This window comes from Xiphias gladius, chromosome 16 (genome assembly GCF_016859285.1).
Source record: "Xiphias gladius isolate SHS-SW01 ecotype Sanya breed wild chromosome 16, ASM1685928v1, whole genome shotgun sequence".
NCBI lineage: Eukaryota > Metazoa > Chordata > Actinopteri > Istiophoriformes > Xiphiidae > Xiphias > Xiphias gladius.
The window spans coordinates 26,178,476-26,205,719 of NC_053415.1; the positions used below are offsets into that span (position 1 = coordinate 26,178,476).

Here is a 27,244-nt window from a genome sequence, read left to right on the forward strand (position 1 = left end):
ACATTATAATAAGGAGAGTTTTTTAGAACCACACTGACAAGTGCAGACAGTGACGATGGTTGGACAGTGATTGTCAATAAAATCATCGTCAGATTTATTCTTGTCTTTTATTTGCAGCCTGGTAAATGCAAAAAAAGAGAAAAAAAGGTGTAACATCCTACCGAATGTTCAAATGCAAATAATAGACTGAAACTACTTTGTTTGTTATCATTCTTATTGTCAGTATTACTATTGTTCTCAGACCCAAAACAGAGGCCCTGTTTCTCTGCTGCAGTCACTGAGCGTCTACTCGTTACCAGACCTCTGGAGCTCTTCGGCATTTAAGAGCATTTTTCAAAAGAGGTTTGATAAATAGTTCTAGTAAAAGGGAAGGATTTTCACTTATATCTTTCACCTCTGCCCAACATTTTTACTTTTAGTTCGACTTTTTCAGTTTGATAAATACAGGCCCTGATGTCCATTAAATTTCAGTACGAAGCTGCATTCTTCATATGAATATTTCAAATTAGCTTTAAATATGAATATCCTAAAAATATTACATATTTAGCTACTGGGTAGAGGACAGAATAAAAAAAACAAAAAACATCTTCATTGGCTTAAATCAGTTCATATTTGATGTCTGTTACAGTGGATGGGCCTGAAGGGGTTAATAAAATGTGGAGAAAAACTGATGGCTCAGAAACATGCTGGTCAAGAACAATGAGTCCAATTTGTCTGGCCCTCTTAAAGATAACTCAGTTTGTTCCATTTGCCAGGAAATACACTTCCCCGTAAAACTACGCCGCAGTAAGTCTGCCCCTCTCGTGTTTTCCTTCTTTTGACTCTGTACTTAAATGAGAACAGTGTGAACAACATGACAGTGAACGTTAATATGTTTTATTGAATTTCTGTGCGGCTGAGGGGCCGGAGCCAACTCTATCCGATATAGCCAGCAGACAGGCAGCGAGGAGAGCCAGAGTCTACAAACAGGAACATGATATCCTAACAGAGCTGTGATGCGTAGGGCGCGCAGCTGAGCTCTTAAAGAGCCACAGGCCAAAAACCGATGCCGTCAAAGGAATGCCCTCTGACTGTGCGTGCGTGCGTGTGTGTGTGTGTGTGTGTGTGTGTGTGTGTGAGAGAGAGAGAGGGGGAGTGAGCTGCTGGAGCTGTTAGAGGGAATGCCCAGTTAACGACGCTCTCCCCAGGCCTGGCTGGAGAGGGACACCAGCCAAACGCTTACTCTGTGAGCGTGTGTGTGTGTGAGTGTGTGTGCGAACGCAGCGGAAGCATGTGTCCCAGCACTTCCACATATGCCTGCAAGTGTGTGTCAGTGTGCGTGTGGACTGTCGGCCAAGAGGGCTTACGTATAAATGGCATGCCAACACAAACGCTGCCCCCCCCCCCCACCCCCGTTACAGCGCTCTTGGCTTCTATACCATTGCATCACGTGTGTGTGCTGCATGTGTGTGATTACTTCCCGTTCTTTTGACACAGTCCTTTTCCCTCTCTCTCACTCTCACACCACCAGCCGAACACGCACACACTGGTATACGCGTGGGTACACACGCTCTACTGTCTTGGGGGAAGCTGTAATGAAAGCTGACAGTGAATGGTGGACAAAGGCAAGCGTCCAGACCCTCTGTTACCCATAGATCCATAGCTTAGCTCAGCGGCTGCATCTCAATGACCTCAACAAGCCTCCGATCCTACCTCCTATCCTCCGTTGCACCCAAACCCATGTGTTTATTTCATGTTGTTTTTCCTGTTTTGTTTTGTTTTTTTTACTGCCTGTTTAAACCGTTAAGGAGCAGCCTCCACAAATTGCCCCGGATCTTTCTGCACGATCAGGAAGGAGAGGAGAGGGGAGTAGCTTCTAGGTCACACTGAAGTGCTGAGATGTAGCCTCCCCGATGGATCGATGAGGAGGTCAGGCTTCTTAAGCACAGGACAGCACAGCCAGCCAGGCCACTTTGGAGACACCAGAGTGGATGGACATGGAGGGAATGGGCACTTATCTATACAGGCTTACATCACTGTTTGGCCAGGACAGAAAGAGCTCGCTCACTTGCAGCGTTTCAGTTATAAATGACTAATCCTTACCATAACACGCAACCAAGAAAACAAAGTATTTATGTTACTTCATTCACTCTCCCAGCATGGCCATCAAGCGGCTTTGCGCTGCGGGGAAGGACAGGAAACACACAGTGTAAAGAAATAAAGGCCAGCGAGGATAAGTTTAAAAGAGATATACCGATCCCGGCGTGGCCTTCCCGTCGGTACACATGTGCTTTGCTGCCCAACCTGGGGTTATATCCATATTATATACGGTGCATCCACGTCGTACGCTAATAAAAAAGTTCTAGACTTGCAACCCCCTCCACTGAGTTGTCAGTAGGGAGCATGGGTTTTCTTGAAAGAGCTTAACTTTGTGTCGGTTCGTGCACAAAGTGGCTCCCCCACTGTCTGAAGGACACTTTCTATCAACCCTGAATGAAGTCAACATATTTTCACACGTCCAGAAAACCAAATCTGTCTTGACCCAGCAGCGCCACACGGCATGAATGCAGCACTATCGTGTACAGGTGAGTAGGTAAGTAAGAGAGGGGCTGAGCTGTTGTGGCGGTCTGGCCCACGGCCCCTGGCAGTGCTGTGCTGACCCGAATTCTCACTAGGCCCTCCTCAGATCCGCTGGCACCCAGAGGTGGGGGGGGGCGCCGTGCGCCCGTCCAGCACACGGACAGAACTCGCCAGCACACGCGACTCCTGGACACTCTACGCAGCGCCCGCTCCTGCCAGTGTGCCAAAGCACTGCCGGACTAGTGCACGTGCATTCACACAGGCGCACACACACACACACACACGCACGCACACACACGTTTTCCACACCAGTGATGTTAGGTTAGAGGCAAAGAGGAAAGAGAGTTCAAAAGTTAAGAGCAAAAATGTACTCAAAGAAAAACAGAAAAAATTACAAAGTTACGATGATTCAAATCACTTAATGTGATTAAGGGAGGGAAATAAAGGATTTAATGACATTTGATCAGGAAATGATCAGTATAAGTGTAAAACAGTATCAGGCTGTAAAAGTGAGCTACTGTGCAGAAGATGGATAAATATGGAGCCGCAGCCAGCTGCAGCTGGTTAGCTTAGCTTAGTACGAAGACTGGACCCGGGGGGACATAACAGAAAATTGTCGCTTTCTACTTTGATTTTTGTATGGATTAAACACGCAAGAAATATCTTGTTAGCTAGTGAGCTTTAGAGGTGCTGGTAGGTGCATTTTCTCACCTCTGGACAGAACCAGGCCAGCTGTTTCCCCCCTGTTCCGGTCTTTATGCTAAACTAAACTAACCGGCTGCAGGCTCGGGCTACATTTTACCGTCCAGACGACAGAGTGGTATCAATCTAAATTATCCCTCTAAAACGGACTGCTTGTCTCTGATCCCCTTTTAAGCTTTGTCTCCAGACACTAAAGCAAGTCATTTGTGGGATTAGAGAACAGAAATTAAAGATCAACGCTGATAGCAGTTTGGCAGCTCGAGTTTTTCCTTCTAAACTAAGTCAATTTACAGACTTATTTAACCTGCCTACCTGTGGCTACTTGCGTATGTGTGCTGCGTGTGGATGCACTGGGCACGCCTACCTTGGCATCTTTGGCGTAGTAGAGAGTTCGGCCTCTCAGTTTGAAGTAGCGCTTTTTCCACCTCTGGAACGAGCTGGTCTGTTTCAACAACAGTCCCTCCTTTATACTCGTCTGGACGGAGAAAAGACACAATGAAAATAAATAACAGTTTTATGGGGCCTTATATCAGTGAAAGGTTCCATCAGAAAATAACACAAAGCTTCAATCTCTCTCTCACACACACACACACACACACACACACAGACACGCACACTGCATCCCGCTCTCAGATGCAGAACACCCTCTTGTATTTATCTACAGGAAACTGTCAAGATAAAAAGTGTGTACTGCTCATGTGCGTGTGTGTATGTGTGTGAATTTGAGCACCAATTTTATGCATGGGAGACAGGGAATAGGCCAAAAAGTGGAGAAGGAAAGAAGCCCATTACACACACACACACACACACACACTCACACACACTCACACACACACACACACACACGCACACGCGCACCAACCCTCATTTCTCTGAAGAGCTGTAAACACACATCACTCACACCCTTTCCCCTGGGCCAGAGAGAAAAAACAGACGGACGTAGAAGGAGAGAAAGAAAGAAAAGAGAAAGAGGGAAAAAGGGCAAGGATGGTATCCCATTGGCTGTTTCTGCTGCTCTGGACATCTGCTGAACCCAGAGGACTGAACACAAATATGTCTTCCCGTATGCAAGTTTGACAAACTTAAAAGAAACTCACATCATAATATTCTCACTTGATGACGGATGTTCCACACACCAGGAACATTTTATTGTGATTTTGAAAGCAAGACAGGATGACGGTGAGGGAAGGAAAACTGCAGTATACCACAGAGTGAGAGGCAAGGCTGATAAGACTAAGATGAAACAGATGGGAGAGTGAAAATGGATTGGAATTTTTTCTTTAATAAGCTTAAAGAATGATGGGAAGATGGACAAAGACATAAAGGCTTCCTGTCTCCTATTCAACCGGTGTGTGTGTGTGTGTCACATCAAATCAGCCCGTCTCTCCACGTGGGACACAGTGCACACACACACTCATCATCATAACGACCACCGTCATCTCGTTCACATTAACGCACACACAAACACACGCTGGACATGCAGAGCAAATACAACGAGACATGGAACAGTGGACATGGAAAAGATAAAATACACACACAGATGGAAATGCTGTGCGGGGGAACATCATTCTCTCTGGGCACACAGAGGAGAGGTGGGGCACACACACACACACACACACACACACACACAAGCAGAGGCTATTTATAGCAAAGGAAGGCTGCTCTCCAAGGGGAGAATTACAAACAGACACAGAGGCCTGAAGCTGACATCCTGCCCACCAGCTGTGTCAACTTAAACACAGAAAACACACGGCAGTAGAATACAGGCTCATTGTGGAGACACACTATGTACAAACACACTGGCATGTCACACTGGATGAAGCAAGCGTGTACAGACCCATGAAGTGAGATCACATGGATTACTACAAATCGTGAAAAGAGATGGGTTTGTCGGGACTTAAGTGTTACTGTCACCGCTTCGCTTAATGAGTGAGTCTTACAGGGTCAGTTCACCAGAATTACAGAGACATGTTTTCCAGTAGTGGTGTCTAGTGGTGTCTAAGCACCTCAATACTGTGGAGTTGAGTTTATTTATCCAAGTTTTGAGATATTTTTCTCTCTGTGATTTCAGCCTCCACTCAAATCCAATTGAGAATTGGAATTACACTGCGGTACCCAAAACACTGAAAAGCTCCATTCACGAAAATTCCACGGTAACAACAAATGCGAGGATTTGCTGCTTTTCTGAATATCTTGGGGTTTCGGCCTGTTATTTGGACAAATCAGGGGGCCTGAAGATGTCACCTCTGCTAAATGTTAATGGGCTTTTCTTGTTATTTTCTGACATTTTCTAGACAAAACTATTAACTGAGAAAATAATCTACAGACTGACCCATTATGAAAAAAATTGCTAGACATAGCCCTAGTTTAGATAGTGACTATTTGAAAAAAGTAGTTCCAATTAGAAATGTTCACAGTGAGATCTCTGGGTAATCCTGAGTCCTGACATTGTTCTCGGAGAGAGATACTGATCCATTTTCTTTTCTCGCTGTTCAAAGCTGAGAGCAACAAAATCGAAGTCACAGTCACATCAGTTGTATTGCGGCAGGTTTACATCTCCAAAGCAGATATCTCAAAACCTTTGCTGAATGAAACTTAATCTACAGTACCTGCACGGCTAAATACCACTAGAGGTGAGAGAAAATGTGGGGTTTTTTTTTTCCGTAATCTAGATGAAGTGATCCTTAGGAGGAGCACTTTCATAAAGTCTGGGACTTGTGAGAGACAGATTTAAAAGAAAGAGTCAAAATCAGAGCAGCAGAGGCCAATATTTCCTGACTCTTAGTCCCCAGTATAGGTTGCACTCCGAAAAAAACTGGATCCCACACTTCCCGTGATGCAACTCGATAACATCTTTCATTAGATCCTTCCTGCCTAGTAAAGAGACCACATTTTTCAAACTCCATGCCCCTAGTTTGTAAGGCTTGCGTTCTGTTTTTGTGGCATTCATTTATAGCCTTCAGTTTCAATCCAGGACTTGCTCAAGTGATATCATATGTATGTTGCGCTGTAATTGTGCTCATCGTCTGACTAGTACTCCTAGAGTATAAATTGACTTTGACGTGAAAAAGTGAAAGGAAGTGGAGACGACAGAGGGTCCTTGATAGAATCCAAGTGGGCCCCTCTAAAAAACTACGAGGACTAGATTAGATTCACTATTTTAAGGCATTATAATGCCAACTTAGCCCAGGAACAACAAAAGTATTCACCATAAAATTCTCTGACGTTGTCAGTTTTGAGAGAGATGATGACTGCTTGGAAAAAACACAACAGGAAGAAGACACACTGTGAATGTTCTGAGACAGCTGTCTACCTACGTTAATCCCCTGCCTCCCTTTCTGTAGGTACGGCCCGAAGGCCACATTCCTGTGATGGATTAAGGTGAAATACCTCAATGCTGACTACCCTATAAGGCCTTAGCTGCTTGCCTGCAACTACAATCAAAATGGGAGGGAAACACAGGCATGGTGGATGAAGTCATCTCCTCATTTAGACCCGGTGGGTTTCTGGAGGTTAAGAAGTGCGTTCAGGGATCCCCCTCAGCAGTTTTTCATTTCAACAGAACTGCTATTTTGAAGAAACACTTTCTTTGCGATACCACCATTGACATGTGAACGTGCACACTCACGTGAGCGTATACACGTATTGTAGCTTGTACGGTCAGCTGCTTTGGGCAGCTAATCCAACCAGGGGTGGGGAAGACTGAGAATCTTAATGAACATCTCAAGACTGATTGAGACAAACACCAAGTGTGTAACTGTGCTGCCTACTCTAAGATGAGGAATCGAGTCATTAAACAGCAGCATGAGCTGTACTTGTATTGATGCTACCAAATAGCCTTAATATACACTCACTGAGCGCTTTATTAGGAAGACCTGTACACCTCCTTATTCATGCAGTTATCCAATCAGCCAGTCATGTGGCAGTGGTGCAAAATCATGCTAACACAGGTCAGGAGCTCCAGTTAAAATCAGAACGAGGAAAAAATGTGATCTCAGTGACTTTGACCGTGGCAGGATTGTTGGTGCCAGAAGGGCTGGTTTGAGTGTTTCTGAAACTAGTGATCTCCTGGGATTTCCACACACAACAGTCTCTAGAGTTTACTCAGAATGGTGAGAAAAACTAAAAACATCCACTGAGCAGAAGTTCTGCAAATGGAAACGCCTTGCGGATGAGAGAGGTCAGAGGAGCATGCCCAGACTGGTTGGAGATGACAGAAAGGCTGCGGTGACTAAGATAACTGCTCTTTACAACTGTGGTGAACAGAAAAGCAGCTCAGAATCCACAATAGTTCAAACCTTGAGCTGGACGGGCTACAACAGCAGAAGACCACGTCAGGTTCCACTCCTGTCAGCCAAGAACAGAAACCTGGTCTGATGAATCTGGATTTCTGCTGAGGCAGCAGATGGTAGGGTCAGAATTTGGTGTCGACAGAATAAATCCATGGACCCAACCTGCCTTGTGTCCTCAGTCCAGGCTGGTGGTGGTGGTGTAATGATGTGGGGTTGTTTTCTTGACACACTTTTGGCCCCTTAATACCAATCAACCATCGTTTGAATGCCACAGACCATCTGAGTGTTGTTGCTGACCATATGCTTCCCTTTATGGCCACAGTTTACCATCTTCTAATGGCTACTTCCAGCAGGATAATGCTCCATCTCACAAAGCAAAAGTCGTCTGAAGCTGGTTTCATGAACATGACGATGAGTTCAGTGAACTCCGGTGGCCTCCCCAGTCACCAGACCTGAATCCAGTAGAACAACTTTGGGATGGGGTAGAACGGGAGATTGGCAGCATGAATGTGCAGCTGACAAATCTTCAGAAATGATGTGATGCAATCAGGTCAACATGGACCTGAATCTCAAAGGAATGTTTCCAAGATCTTGTGGAATCCAGGCCATGAAGACCTGAGGCTGTTTTGAGAGCAAAGGGAGGAACTAACCAGTATTAGTGTGGTGTTCCTAATAAAGTGCTCAGAGAGTGTATGTCATATCTTCAGGAAAACAAACTGTTACCACCTACAGTGTACGGTGGTTGTTTTGTTGCAATGAGTGTGTTTCACGTCAACATGAGCAAATTGACGGATATTCCTCAAAACCTAGTTATGAATGACAACAAGAGCTGCAATGATTAGTTGATTAATTGATTAGTAATTGATTAGTAATGGAAGAAAATTAATTGGCAACTATTTTAAGAATTGTGTAATCATTTAGGAGAACACGTGCTCTAGGATAAGACATTGAGCACATCTCAGTGTTTTCTGATGTTTTATAGATGAAACAATTAATCGATGTATCAAGAAATAATTGGCAGATTAATCGATAACTAAAACAATCATTAATCGCAGCCCTAAGGAAAACTACTGCCTCTTGAGGCAGTCAAGCAGTTATTTGCCAGACTTTTTGTCTTGGTGCTGTGTCTGAAGAGAAACTTTCAGACTCTGAGCTACCAAAGCCGAAAAAGTGGAACTTCAATTTTTCTTTTTTTTTTCCTGCCCAGTCAGAGCAGCAGAAGTGACTTTGCTCCAGTTGGATGTTCTATTTTCTATTTTGTCCCTCCTTGGCCTCCATAGTTCCTTTCCTTGTCTTCATCTCCTTCCTGTTGCCAAGTAGGCCAGAAGTGATCTATAAATAGTCCCTGTGCTTGCCTCTGTGCACTGCTCCTCTCTTCTGCTAAATTGCGAGACAGGGAGCGAGTCCTGCGCCAGAGAGAAGTGAGTAACCTGAGCACCGTGTACCTTACGCCCACAACTCTGCCTGGCCACTGACAGGGTGAGACGCACATATTCTAAACAGCACGAAAACACACAACACGCACACACACACACACACACACACATACACACACACACACACACACACACGCTTGTACAATGGACAAAGGCACAGGCAGTTCAAATGAGTCCAGCAGCTGTGGTTGGTGGATAAGAGCAGAGCAGGAGTTCCCTGGAAGAGTAAATGAAGAGAGTACCTTGGTCCTGCCTTTGACGATACCCAGACAAACACGTCAGTCACACACCTCACTCTTCAGTCTCCTTGAGTCCTTCATATTCACAGTATAGCCTCTCTTTCTTACCTTAAGCTCTAGGGCGCTGTGTCCTAAACCAATTACCAGGCCCTTCTGGGCCTCACTGAGGTTTCTATCTAATTAATCAGATAAAAATGCTTGACTTTTCACCTCCTTCTCCGCTTAGCTTAATTGTTTTGTGACGGTTTTAAGGCAAAGAGCAAAGATTAAAGATTCTTAAAATATCAGGCCTTAGAGAGGTACGGTGCTGCTAATTCTGTCCTAAATATTGGGACTGTGAGTTTCGTAATCCACTTCAATCATCAACAGTCTTGGGACCAAATAAAATCATGGTTGAAATTGCATCAGTGTTAAAAACCCCAAATTATTTTGTGGAATTGGCACATGAGATGGGAACATCCTCTCGACTACGATATTCAGTTTACAGTGACATAAATCAGGCTTGCAATGACTCAAAGCAATGAATCATTTATCAGAATAGTTTCAAATTATTTTTCCGTCGATCAACTATTTGATTAATCGACTAATCTTCACAGCTCTAGTTCCAGAGTCTTCTGAAGTGACAGTTTCAGAGGATTATTTTTCAGAATTATTATAAAAACTTCAGCCTTGTTGAAGCTCAGATGGGCATTTATTCATCCTCTGTATGTCACTGTCTGTCAAATGCTCTCTAGGTATTAAATCTGTCCTCTTTTTAGGGATGTTTATGGATTACTCCGTTTAATCCGTACACAAACCAAAGTGAAAAAATGAAGTCGTAAGCACAACATTGTCAGTAAAGTGAGTACAAGTGATGGATAGTGTACAGGATTCTTTGTTTTCTTCCCTAACAAGACATGATGTGTTAATTAATGAGCTTTAGAGGTGCTGGTGGGCGGATTTTGTTGCATTTGGGCTGAGCTAGGCTAGTTGTTTCCCCCTGTTTCCAGTCTTTATGCTTAGCTAAGCTAACCAGTTCCTGGCTATAACCATAAATTGAATCAACAGATGTGTCAGTGGCATCAATCTTCCAATCTTGTCTCCTAGAAATTAGGTTTATATAAAACTAAACTCAGGCAGCAAATATGCTTTGTAGGAAATGTAATCGCTGGCTGGATTATGTTCAGAGGCAACTTTATTTTTGTTTTGTTTTGTTCTGTTTTTTTGAATGAACGATGCGCCACATTTATTAAGAGCAGCGGAGTCTCCAGGAGGTGGTTGAGGTGGATGGTGGTGTACAAAGCTCACGACTGTCACACCAGAGACCAGGGTTCACATCCACAGTCCAGTCTGTGGCTCGATGTAGGAAACCAAGGCACTTTGGTTAAGGTTAGGGAAAGATTGGGGGTTTGGTTTTTGCTTTTTTTGTATTGAACCACACCACGAACCTTCCTTAGCTTTAAACCAAGTGCTGTGAATGCCTAAACATAACCATAAAATAGTTTAATAACACCGTAGTCACTACAAGTGGATATTCAACTGCAAGATCATTCTATATCAACATTTTTGCAACTTGCAAAATATGTACATTAACAATATATTTTCATTACGTTAACAGGAAATCTAATCCATTCACAACAACTACTACACAACTGTTTATTACTAAACGCATTTGTTTTTGCAGTTTAGTTGTATAGAAAATGAATTTCTAGGACACACAATAGTTCTCATCTAACTCTTGCAATAAAAGCAAATCGGCACATGTCCTGAAATGTCTGACGATGTCTTTAACAAACAGGAGGAACTCAGAAACTAGCTGTGGAATGACAACCAGCCTGTGGTAAAGGTGCCAGAGCCTTGGCCACCAAAAGCTCTGTGTCCCACACATAAGGCCTCCCTGTTAGGCCCAGGAGGACCACGCCATTTCTCACCCTGTTCTGTCTTGCCATTATTGTAACTTCTTCTGAGGACCCTCTGATGACAGATACACAGGTATACATGTATGTGCTTGTACCTACAGACGACCGGTTTCGATGTTGCGGCCGATGGGTGCATACAGTATAACAAAAAAAAAAAAAAGAGAAAAGAGAGATATATCAGCTTGCCAAGAGAAAACCTATCCCTGTCTGGCAGTTTCTACCCATGACTGATCGGACAAAACCGCTGCGACTGCAAGCGGCCTGTCCATGAAGACAACCGCTTACTTATGTGTCCTCAGTCACAGTGGATGCTCAGTGGCTGCTGAGAGAAGCCCACTGTCTTAGGAATCATTCCGTGCAGTTAGGCTCCATTACACCTCCAACACCAACTCATCTGTCATTCCTGAGTAAGACTGGGTTGCCTGTGGAGCCAGAACAATCAAGTCTTTTGGAGATCACTGCTGAATCTCTCACTTTCCTCTCCCCTCCTCCTCCTCCTCACTTCCCCGCACCTCCACAACTCCCCAGTAGCTGTCTTGGCATGTTGTCCTCTGTGTCGGGTGTAATTGCAACTCTGTACCCTTCCTCCTCCAACTCCCACCACGTGCTAAAATTTCACCACGTTGATGGGAAAATTACAGTCCATTAGTTTGGAAGCAGCAGCTCCCCTGTCTGTGATCTCCTTTGTGCAACTGGACCACATAGTGTCAAGTGGGCACAGGGGATGTTAAGGGATGTTGTCGAGGCCAGCAATTTACACACAATTGCCTCAGTTCGATTCAGCCACAGCTCTGGACACAAGAGGACTCAACTTTACATTGTTTAAATGCCACAGTGGATTATGCTACATGACTATGTACAGTTACGATTTCTACAAGCGAGGGTGTGAGACACAAACGGACTACTGCGTCTAAAAGTAGAGCTTTCCTTATTTAAAGCATCGTGTTCCTCACAACCTATCATCACATCACTTAAATTGAAGTGTAACTTTTAAATGCGAAAGCAAGTGGCAAATTTCCTGTTAAAGTATAATCCCAGTAAGATCTTTCAGAAGAGAAAAATGAAGTGCTTGCCTACGCTTTCTCAGCAGGAAGTACAATAAATCTGAGTGGGCAAAACCCACAGCAATTTGAGGAGGGCTTTGGGTACATGTTTCTCTTTCATATGCTTACCCATTTGAGTGTCTTCCATATGGAAATATTATCAAAGAGCAAGGTAAATTGAAAAAAATCAGCAAGTAGAAAACCACCAAATAACTCAATCCACGGCTGATTCCAAGAGTATTTATCCAAAAAGTCAGCCTTACTTCCCATAAATGTAAGTCACAGAGTGTCGCCTCATCCGACGCGCAGGAAGAGTGGACCAAAGATGAATATTCTCTACAGCATCTCATCCCGGCCCCGCCTAACTCAACATCTAGCTGATCTGGATTATTCTGTGTCAGACTTGCAGTGCTGTCCCGGTCGTCTGTTGAGCAGCAGCAGCAGCAGCGGTAGCAGCAGCAGCAGGCTTCAGCATGCCGTTGGCTCTGCTTTCAATCACACAGCTACAGAATTAGTCACAAGTTTATAAGCTCTCTTCAGCTGCAACAGCGCACCCTGAAAATACAGAGAGGGGGCTGAGGGTGGAGATGACGGGCGACGAAACTGTTATTCACCCTCACATATTTAAGAAATATGTAGCCTGATTCTGATTCTACCAAATAAGGTATTTCGTGTTTATTGTAATTAACTGGTTTACTGGATAAAATGCATTTACAACACTATAAGTTACACGAGGAGGAAAAGACGAATTTGCTCTGTGTGTGGTCACATCCCATTATTTTCAGGGTGACAAGCGAGATCTCGGAACATCGGGCAGCGATAAATGACACCCGATATCTCATCTCTGCATCAGCCAATCATTCAACAAAAACAGCAACTATTCACAGCTGTCAATATATGGATTGGCCATGATGGGTTTATCGGTGGCTATCAATAACAGTGGACACCAGGCAGATAAACCGAAAAGTTAACTACCAGAGGCAGTAATTTCAGTTGCGCCATGCACTGTACCTGCCAGGGAAAGGGACAGAGACAAAGGACAGAGCCAGTCACGGCTCACTTTTGTCAGGGGTCAAGACTTTCAGCACAATCAGTATCCACGTTAACAAATCTTATTTTTCTTCAGTTTTCGTTTTTGCAAAGAAGAGATTTCATGAATTTTACAAGATGTTGTTAAAACAATCTTGCCATTCATAATAACTTGCCCAATCCTGCCCAATTTCATGGTAAACCACCAGCCCCCATTGCCAGTTCGTATTTAATTTCTGCGATTGAAAAAGGCTTTTTAAAGCTTCCATGCTGTGTTAAATGAGTTTGTAGGCTGCTGCTGGCTTTTGCTCCTCACTCCTTGTCCGCTTTGATTTACTGACATGTTTGTCTAGATTTTTTTCCCGAAATTTTAACCAAACAGACACAAAGAGCGGGCACGTCTGAGAAGACAACAGATGCGACATACTGTGTAGCATACGTGCCCCCTTCAACCAAACCATCTGTCTTACAGGCAGCATTGCCATGGATTCGGTCAATAAGGGACGAAAGATGTGGTTGTCTGTGGCAACCAAAGAACCAGAGAGATAGTGGACGGAGAGGGATGGACATGGACAATGTGATGGGCAAGCATACGGGTTCATGTGACACACACACGCAAACACACACACTTGCACACACACAGTCCAGAGCTGAGCAAACAACTCAGTGGAACAACACTCTGTGAGTCAGTGCCTGCGTGATCCATTAGTAACTCTCAGCATGCACACACACTCTCGCAGAAAAAAAAAACCCACTGACCCACACCACAACAACTCTGAGACCTTTTCTAGCGCAATGTCGACATGCTAAGCACACTGATACAATTACGGCAAACGTGCTTTACACTATTGTGATAGCGGGGTGAACTCATTTTAGTGCATCGTGTAGCCTGCCATATAGAGTTCGGCAGAGCAAATTAGGTCCGTTGGGGCCCTCTGCTAGCCAAGGCAGTTGTTATCCATTCAGTATACGTACATTGCTGCAGTCAGAGTGTGTATCATGACTTTCATCCACTTTCAGAACTCCTGCCATAAATTCAGAATCGACAGGTGAGTAAAGAATCACTGCGTGCATGGAAAGATCAACTAACGATAAACCGTCCGTCAGGAAATTTCAACAAACCTCAGCTGGATCTGTGTTTACACTTATACTCTATAATGTATCACCCTTTAGACTGGCTCTTGATTGATTACAACATGATAATGTCGTAAAACTGACAGAAAATCCATTTATCACAACTTTCATAATCCATTATTTGTTATTTATCAAGTTAAACCACCACATATTTGCTGGTTTTAGCCTCGGAAATGTGAGGATTTGTTTGGTTTTCTCGCTAAATGATTAGCCTTCAATTTAATGTCGGATGGAAAAAATGAGCAATTTATATTTTTCACATCAGGCTCTTACATTTTGTACGCAAAACTATTAATACAATTATTGAAAACGTGAGTAACTGATGAACCGAAACTGTACATAATGTCTGCTGCAGCCCTGCAACTTATCCTCTGGGTAACACTACACCCACCGGTTGGGGCATTTGCATAAGAAAGGTATGACCAGACATTCCTCTGCCCCAAGTCTCTAAATATACCCCCATGCTGAATAATGTAGGTGGGGTAGAGTGGAGCAGTCAATAATTAAGTGGATCCATTGGTGTGGGAGGACGTCAGTCATTTACAGTGTAAAAGGGGGCCAAGAAAGCTTAGGTGTCAGAGGTAAGAATTAGCACACCATCCACATCCACAGCAGGAATGCAGCAGATCGTTAGCCTTCCATTATCTGTGAAACACAAATTATTATTCAAGCTGATTTAAATCTCCCTTACATATACATATATATACACACATTATATATATATATATATATACACACACATATAGTTTATATCCTGTAATGCCAAATTGACATTACAGTTAAGTTATGTAAAGAGTCAGAATATATATATTATGTGTTTTTTAAAATCAAAATAGCTTTGGTTTATTGTGATGTGTTAGAGTTGGAATGAAATTCCAGGCAAAACGATATTCTGCACTGCGAGAATTAAAAAATGAAAAACATACAAAAATCTGTTTAACGAATCTATTGTTAATGTGTTCGCAGGCACACTTGAAAAATGAAATAAATTAAATGAGTTTAGGCTCCAAATAACAATTATTTTCATTATCGATTAATCTGCCAATAAGTTTCTCAATTAATCAATTAAGCTTTTGGTCTATGAATTATAATAAAACATTTACAGTTACTCTGAGCCCGGATGCCTTCCATTTGCACGTTTTTTCTGACAAAGAGTCAAAAACACAAAGGTATACAATTAACTGTCACGTATGACAAAGAAAAACACGAATCCTCACATTAGGGAAGCTGAAACCACATTTTATTTTTTTTATTTTTTATTTTGCTTGAAAAATAACAAACAATTAACTGGTTATCAAAATAGTTGCAGATTACTTTTCTGTCAATTAATCGTGAAAGCTCTGAATGAGTTGTACCTTTACTTTGGTTGTACTACTTTGTCTGACCTGTATCAAAGCAACAGGTCTGAGCAAGTTTTTGTGACATTGCAAGTTCGTGTACTTCAAACTTGGGCAGAAAAGGTCTGTTTTAGCGTATTTCCAAACAACATTATTAAAAAAAAAGATAAGGTGCGGGGCTGATCAGCCTGCAAAAGCCCTGCAGCCTCGTCTTGCATAAGCCAACAAGGCAAGGAAGCAAAAACCTCTAATACTGAGCGGCCCCGGTGCTGCGCCGGTACCTCGGACATCATTAGGACCCACCGGCAACAAAATCCACAACACACATCTCTTTTGAAGGCCCCAGCCTGCAGCGTCCCGGTGCCGCTACAGCGAGTCGGTGCCTTGCTCAGGGACAGCCCAGCAGGATGTTTGCCCGCTGATCATCTAGTTGAAAGAGTGTGTGTGTGTGTGTGTGTGTGTGTGAGTCCCCTATCAACGTGCCTCCCAGACACCAGAGACTGTGTTCCCAGCAAAGACATAAACAGCATCTGACCGTGTGAAGTCCAAATCCAGACATAAATGTAAGTTCAAAAAGCAAGAGACAAAGAGACAGAGGTGTCTTACCTTGCTCCTGATCTGTCCTGAGGTGGACACTTTCCGGATGAGTTTCTGGGGGCCTTCCTGCTCTGCCTCGCTGTCAGAGGACTCGTCCGCAGCCCCGGAGCCGGCGACAGCCCCCACCACATGGGCATGGATCCCCGCCGCGGACGCCGGCCCTTTCTCCGGCTCCTGTCGAGGGGAGGGATAAAACCAATCGGGGTTAGCCTTCGCCCGGTCCGCCGCTCCCTTCCTCTCCCGGAGGCGAGAGCTGCTCAGCGGCTGAGAAGCGTCTCTCCTCGCTGTCATCTCTCACTGTCTCTGTGAAGAAGACGGCCGTGTTTTCTGAAGCGTGTGTGGGTTGGCGAACGCATAGGGGATGTAGCGTGTCGCGGCACAGTGGGGATGGGCTCCGCAGCGCATAACCCCCCCCACCCCGAGTCCCTGCTTGGCTGACGGTTATGGCCCCAGCCTACGCGGCCAGTCCCGACCGAGGCTAGAGACCGCCTCGTCGTCCACTCCGTCAACCGGCGGACATGTCCGTGGTGTGGCAGACCCTAGCGGCCGCTCTAAACAAGCGCCGCGACCGACCCGCGGAGTCACAGGGGGAGAATCGGCATAATCAAACTACTCTGATGACAATGAACTATTCCTCAGGTCGAAAGAGCCGTCGGGTGAGGCTAAGAACCCGCAAACAGACAGACAAAAGTAGGCGGTGGGCACCAAACGTGGCCCAATATCACGACAAATCAATAGAAAGCCGCGCTCGGGGAAGGGATCGTGACACAATCACGCATTAGGCTCAGTGATGCTGCCATCCACAAAAAGGCTGCAAGAGTCCCACTCTGTTAACACGGGACGCAGGGGGACGCCGGACTATACTGAGCCAGAGGGGGTCAGGTCGTTGGATTGTTTGACCAAAATATTAAAACAAACAAAACCCCTTTTTCTTTGTTGTTGCAACATGTGACTAAATTTATGTGACATGACAGAGTTCGAATGAATTTACATTCGGCGGCCAAGACGGAGCGGGACTCGGATTTTATAAGGAAATGGGAAGGGTGGCTTCCATCATTCCGGACCATAAAAATCTCCCCCTCGATTTGGAGGAGAGGAGAGGAGAGGGGAGGAGAGGAGGAGAGGAGGGAAGAGGAGAGAAGAGGAGAGGAGAGGAGAGAAGAGAAGAGGAGAGGAGAGGAAAGGAGAGAAGAGGAGAGTAGAGAGAAGAGGAGAGGAAAGGAGAGAAGAGGAGAGAAGAGGAGAAGAGAGGAGAAGAGAGAAGAGGAGAGGAGAGGAAAGGAGAGAAGAGGAGAGGAGAGGAGAGGGAGAGGAAAGGAGAGAAGAGGAGAAGAGGAGAAGAGGAGAGAGAAGAGAAGAGGAGAGAGAAGAGGAGAGGAGAGGAGAGGAGAGAGGAGAGGAGGAGAGAAGAGGAGAGAAGAGGAGAGGAGAGAAGAGAAGAGGAGAGAAGAGGAGAGAGAGGAGAGGAGAGGAGAAGAGGAGAGGAAAGGAGAGAAGAGGAGAGGAGGAGAGAAGAGGAGAGGAGAAGAGAAGAGGAGAGAGAGGAGAGGAGAGGAGAGAAGAGGAGAGAAGAGGAGAGGAGAGAAGAGGAGAGGAGAGAAGAGGAGAGAAGAGAAAAGAGGAGAGAGAAGAGGAGAAGAGAGGAGAGGAAAGGAGAGAAGAGGAGAGGAGAGGAGAGAAGAGGAGAGAGAGGAAAGGAGAGAAGAGGAGAGGAGAGGAGAGAGGAGAGAAGAAGGAGAGAAGAGGAGAGGAGAGAAGAGGAGAAGAGAGGAGAGGAGAGGAGAGAAGAGAAGAGGAGAGGAGAGAAGAAGGAGAGAAGAGAAGAGGAGAGAGGAGAGAAGAGAAGAGGAGAGGAGAGAAAAGGAGAGAAGAGGAGAGGAGAGGAGAAAAGTCCCCCTACTCTTTCATCTGAGAATAAACAGGCTGCATCCCATGTTGTCAATTAATTGCAGGGAAATCGAATTACTGATCAGTTTGGAATCATTTCTGTACCTGCCACCTAAACGTCGCCAGCGCTTTTGTCAAGACATCAGAAAGCGACATTTAAAGGGCTTTTAACCGGTAGTCCACTCCACAACTGGCGGCAACACGCGGCCGACACTATGCGAACACAGGGAGGATGAAACGCCTCCAAAGTGTAAGACAAGGTCAGTACAAACTTCTTATTAGAGACCGCTAGACTCACGAACTCGGTACAATAAGCGCTTTCTGTCATTCGGGAAACTGAGCAGACTCGTAGCGACATGAGAAAACCGAGAGGCAGAAAACAAAACAAAAGAAAAGTCTCCGGGCTTGAGTTTCTACTAACCAGTTCCTCCCAGGCAGGGCTGCGGGTGTAATGGTAGACATCCTCCATAGTCCCAGACCTCTGTGTCCGCTCCGGGGCCGAAAAGAGGCGAAAATCAGCGGAAGGTGGAGGAATTCACAACCTGCCTCGCTGCCCTTGCGCCGCTCATACGCGCACTGAGAAGACGGGATTAAAGTCGCCTCGTCCTCCCTCCGCTACCGCCGCCGCCACCACACCTCCGACACTTCTCCCCTCCTGCCTGCTCCCTTTTCCCTCCGCTGCGCTGCCGCACGGGCCGAGCCTACCGCCGCTCCACGTGACAAATGTCAAACCCGCTTAAACGCGCGCGGCTCTGCGCGGTTTGTCAGGGCCCCGGCGGGATAGCTCGAGTCGGCGGGGATATATATATGTGTGTGTGTGTGTGTGTGTGTGTGTGTGTGTGTGTGTGTGTGTGTGTGTGTGTGTGTGTGTGTGTGTCTGCGCGAGCACGCGGAGGGTGTCTATGTGAATGTGAGTGGAGTTTAAATGACGTCATCCATCAATGCGCTGTCTTCACAAATCTAATTAATGAGAGGGTGGATTTTCCCAGTTTTCCCAATTTCCCCAGATCCCTCATGTCATTTGATGAAGATGAGTTTATTCAGGCTACCGCGTCTCTTCACTGAACAGGTCAGCAAATATTTATTTATTCATTAAGCGACATTTATTGTTTTTCCATGTGCTTTAAATAAATTGACTAATTGATACGGGTTTGGGCTTCATTTTTTACATGGTGGGAGTTAGAAGGAGTGGGAAAATATTACTAATACTAATACTATTACTACTGCTACTGCTGCTACTGCTACAGCTACTACTACTACTACTACTACTACTACTACTACTACTACTACTACTGCCACTGCTACTGCTACTGCTACTGCTACTACTACTACTGCTACTACTACTGCTACTACTACTGCTGCTACTACTGCTACTGCTACTACTACTACTACTGCTACTACTACTACTACTACTACTACTACTACTACTACTACTACTACTACTGCTACTACTACTACTACTACTACTACTACTACTACTACTGCTACTGCTACTACTACTACTACTACTACTACTACTGCTACTACTGCCGCTGCTACTACTACTGCTACTGCTACTGCTACTACTACTACTGCCACTGCTACTGCTACTGCTACTACTACTACTACTGCTGCTACTGCTACTGCTACTACTGCTACTACTAGTACTGCTGTTACTACTGCTACTACTGCTACTACTACTGCTACAACTGTTACTACTACTGCTACTGCTACTGCTATTGCTACTGCTACTACTATTGCTGCTAGTGCTGCTGCTACTACTGCTACTTCTACTGCTACTACTGCTAATGGTACTACTACTGCTACTACTACTAATAATAATAACTTTGGATTAGAGTCATAATTATATTTATAGCATGATGGATGTATTGAGAGAGGGAGCGGGGACAGAGAGAGACAGATAAGTGGGTTGCAGTAATAAAATAAAACCATTTAAGTAATATGAAATATTAATACGAACATCAAAATATAGAGATGATCACCCTCTTGGAAAGAAAACTACTTTGGTTCATGATAAAACCCAATGACATTGTGAAAAACAACTGAAAATCGTTGGGTTGATTGAGCTTAAGATTGCTGTGCTACTCAAACACGTCCTACGTTTTACATAAACTGACACAAAAATCTAAACACAAACATACATAAAGTTTGCAAGCAAGTAGCATAAAGTGTCATTATCACAACAGTTATGTCCTTCTAGGTGTGCTTTACCTAAACTTGCTCCAGGCCCAGAAGCCACCCAGACAGAAAGACTATAGCTTAAAGAGATCAAATGTCAGATGGATAAAGAATGCAGGCTCAATCATTTATCACACAGAACATTTAGTAGATTATTTGATCCACCTTAGAAAAGCAACGCTTTACAGTCACAGTCACATTACGATGCTATTAATGTAAATACTAGGTCGGAACGAACGGGACACTTGTCAGCAAACCACTACGGAAGATCTTAGTCCCGGACCACTCTGTCCCTCCTTTATTGTCCTCCGACTCCGACAAAGTGAACTGAGAGATGTTATGAAATGGATACGAGGCCGGCCAGGGCATAGCTTCACAAGAGGCTTGTGGACTCTGTTTCATGCTATGTTTTGTGAGGCAACAGAATAGGTTAAGTATGCAGGGCCAGATTTTATGTCGCGGCACAGCAGCGGCCGTCGCCGCGAGGAGGGTGCGGAATATTTTGGGTTCTGTCCTGGGCAGAGACGGCTGGGTGTGGAGAACCCATGAGGTCAAACTTCTCAACACATCTTCAGGTAACCTGCCTGTCAGTTATGCCCAGTTATGACACCGCAGTTGTGGCGAAAAAGACTGCACATTTTAAAGCTTATATTCAATCGGAAACAGTGCATACAACAGTGCTGTCTATGGTAATAGCTAGCTAGGTAAATAATTAGCTGTTACTGTTGGACAGCAGTAAAACCGCGAGACTGGACGGTGACACAGAGTTGTGATTTATGTTTTATAGCTGAACACATTGAGATGACAAGTGTGCGATTAGCATTTCACCCGACTTGGACCTGGGACTGTGGGCAATACGTTTATTTAGCTATTAGGTGAAAGGTTAAAACCAGGTATTCAACCATGTCAAGTCATTTTACCAGCTAGCCCCAGTTGTTTTAGGTACAACTAATAACTAATCATGGTTTTAAAATTTAAAACTTTTGGAATCAGCTGCATTGAAGTCAAAGAACATATGTTTCTTTCAGTTCTACTTTCTGAAAAGGAACCATTTAAAAAGCTGTAAATAACAGCTCTATCAAAGGTTAATAAATAGTTTTCTTATGTTTCATAGATCTGTTATAAGCAATTAATAAGAACAACTTTTGGGTTGCCATGTTATGGAAAATCCTCTTCCAGCAGCAATTATCTCTTTAATTTATCGAGGAGACCCTTCCACTGGATCTTTGACCCCTTTTCTTATGAAAAAAGGGGCTGAAGGACAACAGGACCAAAATTTCATCAATAAACTGGTTATCAACATTTACAACTGTACCTTCTTTTTTTTCTGAAAGAAGAACAAAACTTTGAAAAACTGCTTAAGTTATTTGACAACACTTACTGTTGATTTGACGACATTTCCAGGTTGTTCAAAGATGCATCAGTGAAGTTTATTCTTTATATTATTCATATTATTTATTTCATTATATATATTTCTATACGACTATAATGCTAATAACTTATGTTGTACAAAAAGAGCAAGCAGATGTTACTTTGACTGCTATCTTTGTTTGTTTAAGAAACTGTTGCAGCTTGGCAAACAAAGGGTTTATTTGTCTGGTTGCCAGACGTTTTGACTCGTCACAGCAGGAAAAGTACAGGTTTTACTAATAACATTATTGATGGCTCTGTTCTATTCAAGTGTCCCAGTGAGCCATGACAGTGAGACAGTGATCCACCATGCACGCAACACTAGGACCCTGAAACTGAAGCAGCTAAATACAATTAAGGATTTAGAAACTAGTCAGAACAGCAGTCCATGCTGTCAAACAGCCTAAAGGGGTTTTCAAAGTTTACAATTTTTAAAGAAAAACAGGTCAATGAAAAAGTCTCAAATCTAAAGATGATAGTTGCATGAGTGGCACAAACCGGAGCTACTTATCAGCAAGCAATCAATTAGCCACCTGTGTTTTTATATTGTTACACTGTCAAAGGTACGAGCCACGGCTAACACCAATACAAGTTAAATATAGATATAGTAGAAGCTGATATCGTACTGTCCTGATTATCACTGGAAATTATCTGTGAAAGACTCTCATGTATTGTTGACTCCATCTTTTTGCAGGCGACACAGTAAAGATCGGAGAGATCTCTTACAAACTCAAAACACCCCGGAATCCAGAACTTGTTCCAGTCAAACACAGTATGTCATTCTCTATCTAAGGCTTTGGAGATGTCTGTGCAATATACACATCTGCATGAAATGGGAGGAAGGCAATTGACACAGGTAAAACAAAAGTTACTAAACTTTTTTTCTTTGGGTTTGCTAGTTTTAGACTCCCTACCCCAGACAGTGGCTCAGCACCTACGATGGATTATGCAGAAAGACCTTTTGGGCCAGGATGTGTTTCTCATTGGTCCCCCAGGACCCCTGAGACGATCCATAGCGATGCAGTACCTCGTGAGTACACACAAATCACACACAAACACACACCAAGACAAGGCAGACCTGTGAAGTGACAGCATGTGAAAACGCTTAGGTATTGAAGTATTTGTAAAACTATAACAAAAGTATTACAAAGCCAATACTCCAACAAACCCTGTATGAATAAAATAATTTATAAGTGCTAACGGACACAGTACGTTGACAGAGTAGTATAAACGTTTTTAGGAAAAAACTGCCCCAAGATTCTGTTTAAAATTCTTGAAATGTTTATCGTCAAGAAATTAAAAGCCTTGAATTAAAGCAAAATTCCACCTAGAAAGTCATTCATATTGTGTATGTTATAATTCAGTCATCATGGATGTATTCTTTAGATGTTTTGAACATGTACAGATTCTTCTAGTGATGTAGATTTTAAAAGGTTTGTATTGACAATGTCTCATCCTTATTCTTTCTGTTTTTATGGTCCATTATTATTCATTTTGCTCATACACTTTTGCTGGCAAATGATCTAAATGACAGTTTTATAGAAATTGGTTCTACGTCAGTGCATGTAACAAAGTTAGCTGAGCTGTTACATGATAAAATCCTTAATATTTACTGAATACTCCAGAGTCAGTCTATGAACATATGAATTAACTTTCCTCATAACTGGATGTCTGAGATACATTGTTTTTGTTTAGTTCACGCAATCTTTATATACAATTCTCTATTGACCAGGAGCTGACGAAACGGGAGGTAGAGTATGTAGCTCTGTCCAGGGACACCACAGAGACTGACCTAAAACAGAGGAGAGAGATCCGCTCAGGGACGGCCTTCTACATAGACCAGGTAAATCCCCTAAGTGCTTATAGTTTTTCTTTGGATTCACACACTGTCTAACAAGCAGGGAAATTAATGCAAGCTGATGTAAAAGCCAGTTATTTGCCTCACCAGTCAGTCAGTTTTTCACACAGTAACATTGGAATGTGTTTAATATTTGGTTTGATTCATGTTTCTGGTCATTGTACAGTACGGCAAACATGTACAACGGAAAATGTCTAGTGGCTCCAAGGAGACATTGCAAAAGGCAGATAGAAAAGCAAAATGAGCATGAAATGAAAATATAAATAACAATATAAACATGCGAGAATAAATAACAAAGAGGGAAATACTATATACATGTGTGTTTAGAGAGAATATTTACATTTACAAAAATTTACCAATAAAAACAAACAGGAGGATAAACAGTAAACTCTATGTGTGAAGAATAAGTAGCTTAATTGGTGTAGTAGTGGGGTAAAAGAGAATCTGTGTGTGTAACATCTTTGATGATGCTCAGCCCTGTTCTCAGACAGCGTTTCCTCTAAATATCTTGTAAAAGGGTAAAATGGCACCAGTGATGCGTTGGGCTGTCTTTACTGAACGTTGCAGTGTTTTCCTGTCTGAGCTTGAGGGGTTTCCATACCAGACTGTGATAGAGTGAGTAAGGACACTCTCAGTGGTGCTGATGTAGAGGTTGAGCAGGATCTGTTGGGAGGGCCTGGCATTCTTCAGCTACCGGAGGAAGTGGAGGTGTTATTGGGCCTTCTTCCCCAGGCAAGATGTGTTGTGGCTGCAGAGGTGTTCACGCCCAGGAACCAGAAACTGGAGACTGGCTCAACCTCCGTGCCATTGATGTGGAAGGGGTTGGGGGTGGTGGTGGTGGTGGACTTCCTGAAGTCAGTGATGAGCTCTTTTGGCTTCTTGGTGTTAATAGAGAGTTTGTTAGGGGAATATCAAAAGGTGCTGGACCTCCTCCCTGTAGGCTGCCACATCATTATTGCTAATCCGGTCCACAACTGTGGTGTCATGACGGTGTTCTTGTCGTGGTCCTCACACGGTCATGGGTGAAGAGGGAGTAGAGGAGGGGGCTCAACACATAGCCCTGTGGGATGCCCGTGCTCAAGGTCTGAGATGAAGAGATCAGGCTGCCCATCCCGGCGGACTTTGGTCTGCTGGTCAGGAAGTCCAGGGTCCGATTGCACAAGCTGATGTTAAGTCCTTGGGATTGGAGCTTTACTGACAGCCTGGATGAGGTGATTGTGTTGCAGGCAGACCTGTGGTCCACAAAAAGCATGTATGAGTTTTTATTTTCCAGGTGTGAAAGTGCAAAGTGGAGAGCTGTGCATATGGCCTCCTCCGCTGATCTGTTGGCCCGGTTATCACGCTGGTGCTGGTCGAGTGCAAGCGGCAGAGACTTTTTAATGTGAGATAGGACCAGTCTCTCGAACCGCTTCATAATGATGGGTGTGAGTACGCTAGGACAGTAGTCATCTGGGCACATGACCAAGGACTGTTTTGGGATAGGGGTGATAGCGGTAGACCCCAGGGACGTGGGGACAATAGCCGGGTTAATCGACAGGTTGAAGATGTCTGTAAAGGCCCTGGCTAGCTGGTCAGCGGATGCTCTGACTAAATACTTTTAATATGTGCACTCACTACATGTTCTTTGCGTGTGAATGTGGATGTCTTTCTATACGTGTTACCCCTGTTGTAGACTTGTGACCTCTCCAGCAAGCCCGTACCCTGCCTGTTGCTCAATGGATGCTGGGATAGGATCTATCACCCTTTTTAAATTCTGCTCAGTGATGTTTCACAGGCGGCTGCAGATATGTCTTCTAGAAGCAAAGATTCGAAAAGTAGACTCATCTTGACTCCCCTCTATTCTCAATCACTCGAGGATTTGCAGTGTGTTATAACAAATCTGTGTAGTGCAGGTGGAGTCAAATGAATGTGGGCAGCACTACACAGAAAGGGCATACGTAGGACAAGAAGAAGAATAGGAGGAAACAGATCCTACTTCAGCTCACAAATATTAGGTTTGTGGCTCATTTCCAGCTAAATACAACAAATTGAGATGGTTTTACTGAAAGATTTTTCAAATTTTACACTTGACATTGGGGTAACACAGGCCTGTACAAACATTATTTCATATGTTCATAATGCTTTAAATGAAATACCATTAAAACACAAACTGTAATTCACAAAAATCAAGTACTGGCTAAATGTCTGTTTAACACTGTGAAGAACTGATATGACCAATACTGAAAGCTGATCTATTATCAGAACATGGAGCACATCTATCAACTTGGCGTTTTTTTTTCCCACTACTGAGATGTCCAATTTTCCAAGGCTGGAACAATAAGTGAGCGTGCTTTATCCTCTCTACTTCTCTGTGCAGTACGCAAACACGAGGCAGTCAGTTACACTAACACATAATGTAATATCACAACAGCAGGGCTGTCCCGTACCCATACCATTCTGCTCTCCTCCATGCACCTTTTAAATCGATCAAGCTTTATGCAAAAAAGCACACACCCACACTCTGCTGACTTTGTAAGCCATGTAACCATGGAGACCAGCAGTTCCTCATTATCCAGGCTGGTTTCTCTAAGGAGAACTTTCTGTTCTCCATTCATCTCCATTCATTTCTCAGGAGTACAGAAAAAGGATTATTAAAAAAAAACACCCCAAAATCCACAGAGGACCATTGAAACCCTGTCACTGGGCTTCAAGGAGCCAGCAGTGACAAATGATGATAAGATGTGATAATTAGCATTTACTCGGTCGTGTCATTATCCACACCTAATTAGCACATGGCTTCATCTGTGGAAAAAATAAATCAGTTGCATAACAGTTTAACATCAACTCCATGGAAACAGGGTGAAGTTTTTCTTGTTTTATTCTCAGCACATTTATCCTTTAGACTTTACTCATAAACCTGGTCTTCTGGAAGAGAAAAACGCAGGGCTAATTGGTTTGGTTTGAGTCTCTTAATTCAATAATTAGAATGTCTTAGAAAGATTCAAGCCATTCTAGGCTCATTGAGCGGGAACGGTGATCTGGCAAGGTGGATGTGGCAGAGCTGTCTTAGTAGAAGTCTTGATTTCAGGATGGGATGCAGCTGGTTGGGGCTCTGCTCTTCAGAGAAATACAAATACCCCTGGTACTTCATGTATAAACGCCTGTACTATCATTATATGTAGGTCTGTAAGCTAAAACACCGTCACGACCATTTTGCACACCTTTTGTTTTTGCACAGTTAGTTGTGTTGTGAGTAAATTACAAAAAAAAATTCCATCCTTCATTGTTGATCAAAACAGTGTTTTCTATTATTTATTTTTAATTCTAAACAAAAGGAAATGGACACACAGTTCAAACTTTTTTCAATATCTTTAAAGCCAGGAGCCCCCTTTTAATTCTGTCTAACCAGTACAGCACAGTCTAATTCACAAATGTGACTATTCTGAGACTGTGTAATCAACTAATTGACTTCCTAATCTGAAGCACAAGGACAGGTACAGCATGTGTGTTCTGCCTGCAGTCTTTCTTGGGGGATGTGGTGTCATTTTCCAGGCACTGCATAATGAGACGCACTGCCTACAAATGTGAACCTTGATTACAACTTCCACGGCTGGTGGCACAGTGTTTGAGAAAAATTACACTTCAAAATGAGAGAAACACATTTTA

The 27,244-nt window shown here is 43.7% G+C and overlaps 2 protein-coding genes across 9 annotated transcripts in view; one reads left to right on the plus strand and one right to left on the minus strand.

Moving 5' to 3' along the window:
* dgkh (diacylglycerol kinase, eta) overlaps positions 1 to 18,748 on the minus strand; it is a 60,119-nt gene extending 41,371 nt beyond the window's left edge. For 5 of the 6 annotated variants that reach the window (XM_040149339.1, XM_040149337.1, XM_040149335.1 and 2 more), the window contains exons 1-3: positions 18,575 to 18,637; positions 16,276 to 16,569; positions 3,626 to 3,736 (exon numbers count right to left, since the gene is read on the minus strand). In XM_040149339.1, coding sequence (XP_040005273.1) covers positions 3,626 to 3,736; positions 16,276 to 16,557 — 393 coding nt within the window. In that variant the 5' untranslated portion in view covers positions 16,558 to 16,569; positions 18,575 to 18,637. Of the gene's footprint in view, positions 1 to 3,625; positions 3,737 to 16,275; positions 16,570 to 18,574 lie in introns of all 6 variants that reach the window. The other variant, XM_040149336.1, reaches the window with a different exon arrangement.
* vwa8 (von Willebrand factor A domain containing 8) overlaps positions 18,333 to 27,244 on the plus strand; it is a 76,316-nt gene continuing 67,404 nt past the window's right edge. Inside the window, exons 1-5 of one of the 3 annotated variants that reach the window (XM_040149333.1) lie at positions 18,333 to 18,413; positions 19,143 to 19,222; positions 22,436 to 22,513; positions 22,641 to 22,771; positions 23,474 to 23,584. In XM_040149333.1, coding sequence (XP_040005267.1) covers positions 22,688 to 22,771; positions 23,474 to 23,584 — 195 coding nt within the window. In that variant the 5' untranslated portion in view covers positions 18,333 to 18,413; positions 19,143 to 19,222; positions 22,436 to 22,513; positions 22,641 to 22,687. Of the gene's footprint in view, positions 18,414 to 19,142; positions 19,223 to 20,600; positions 20,907 to 22,435; positions 22,514 to 22,640; positions 22,772 to 23,473; positions 23,585 to 27,244 lie in introns of those variants that run through there. The other 2 variants (XM_040149334.1, XM_040149332.1) reach the window with 2 other exon arrangements.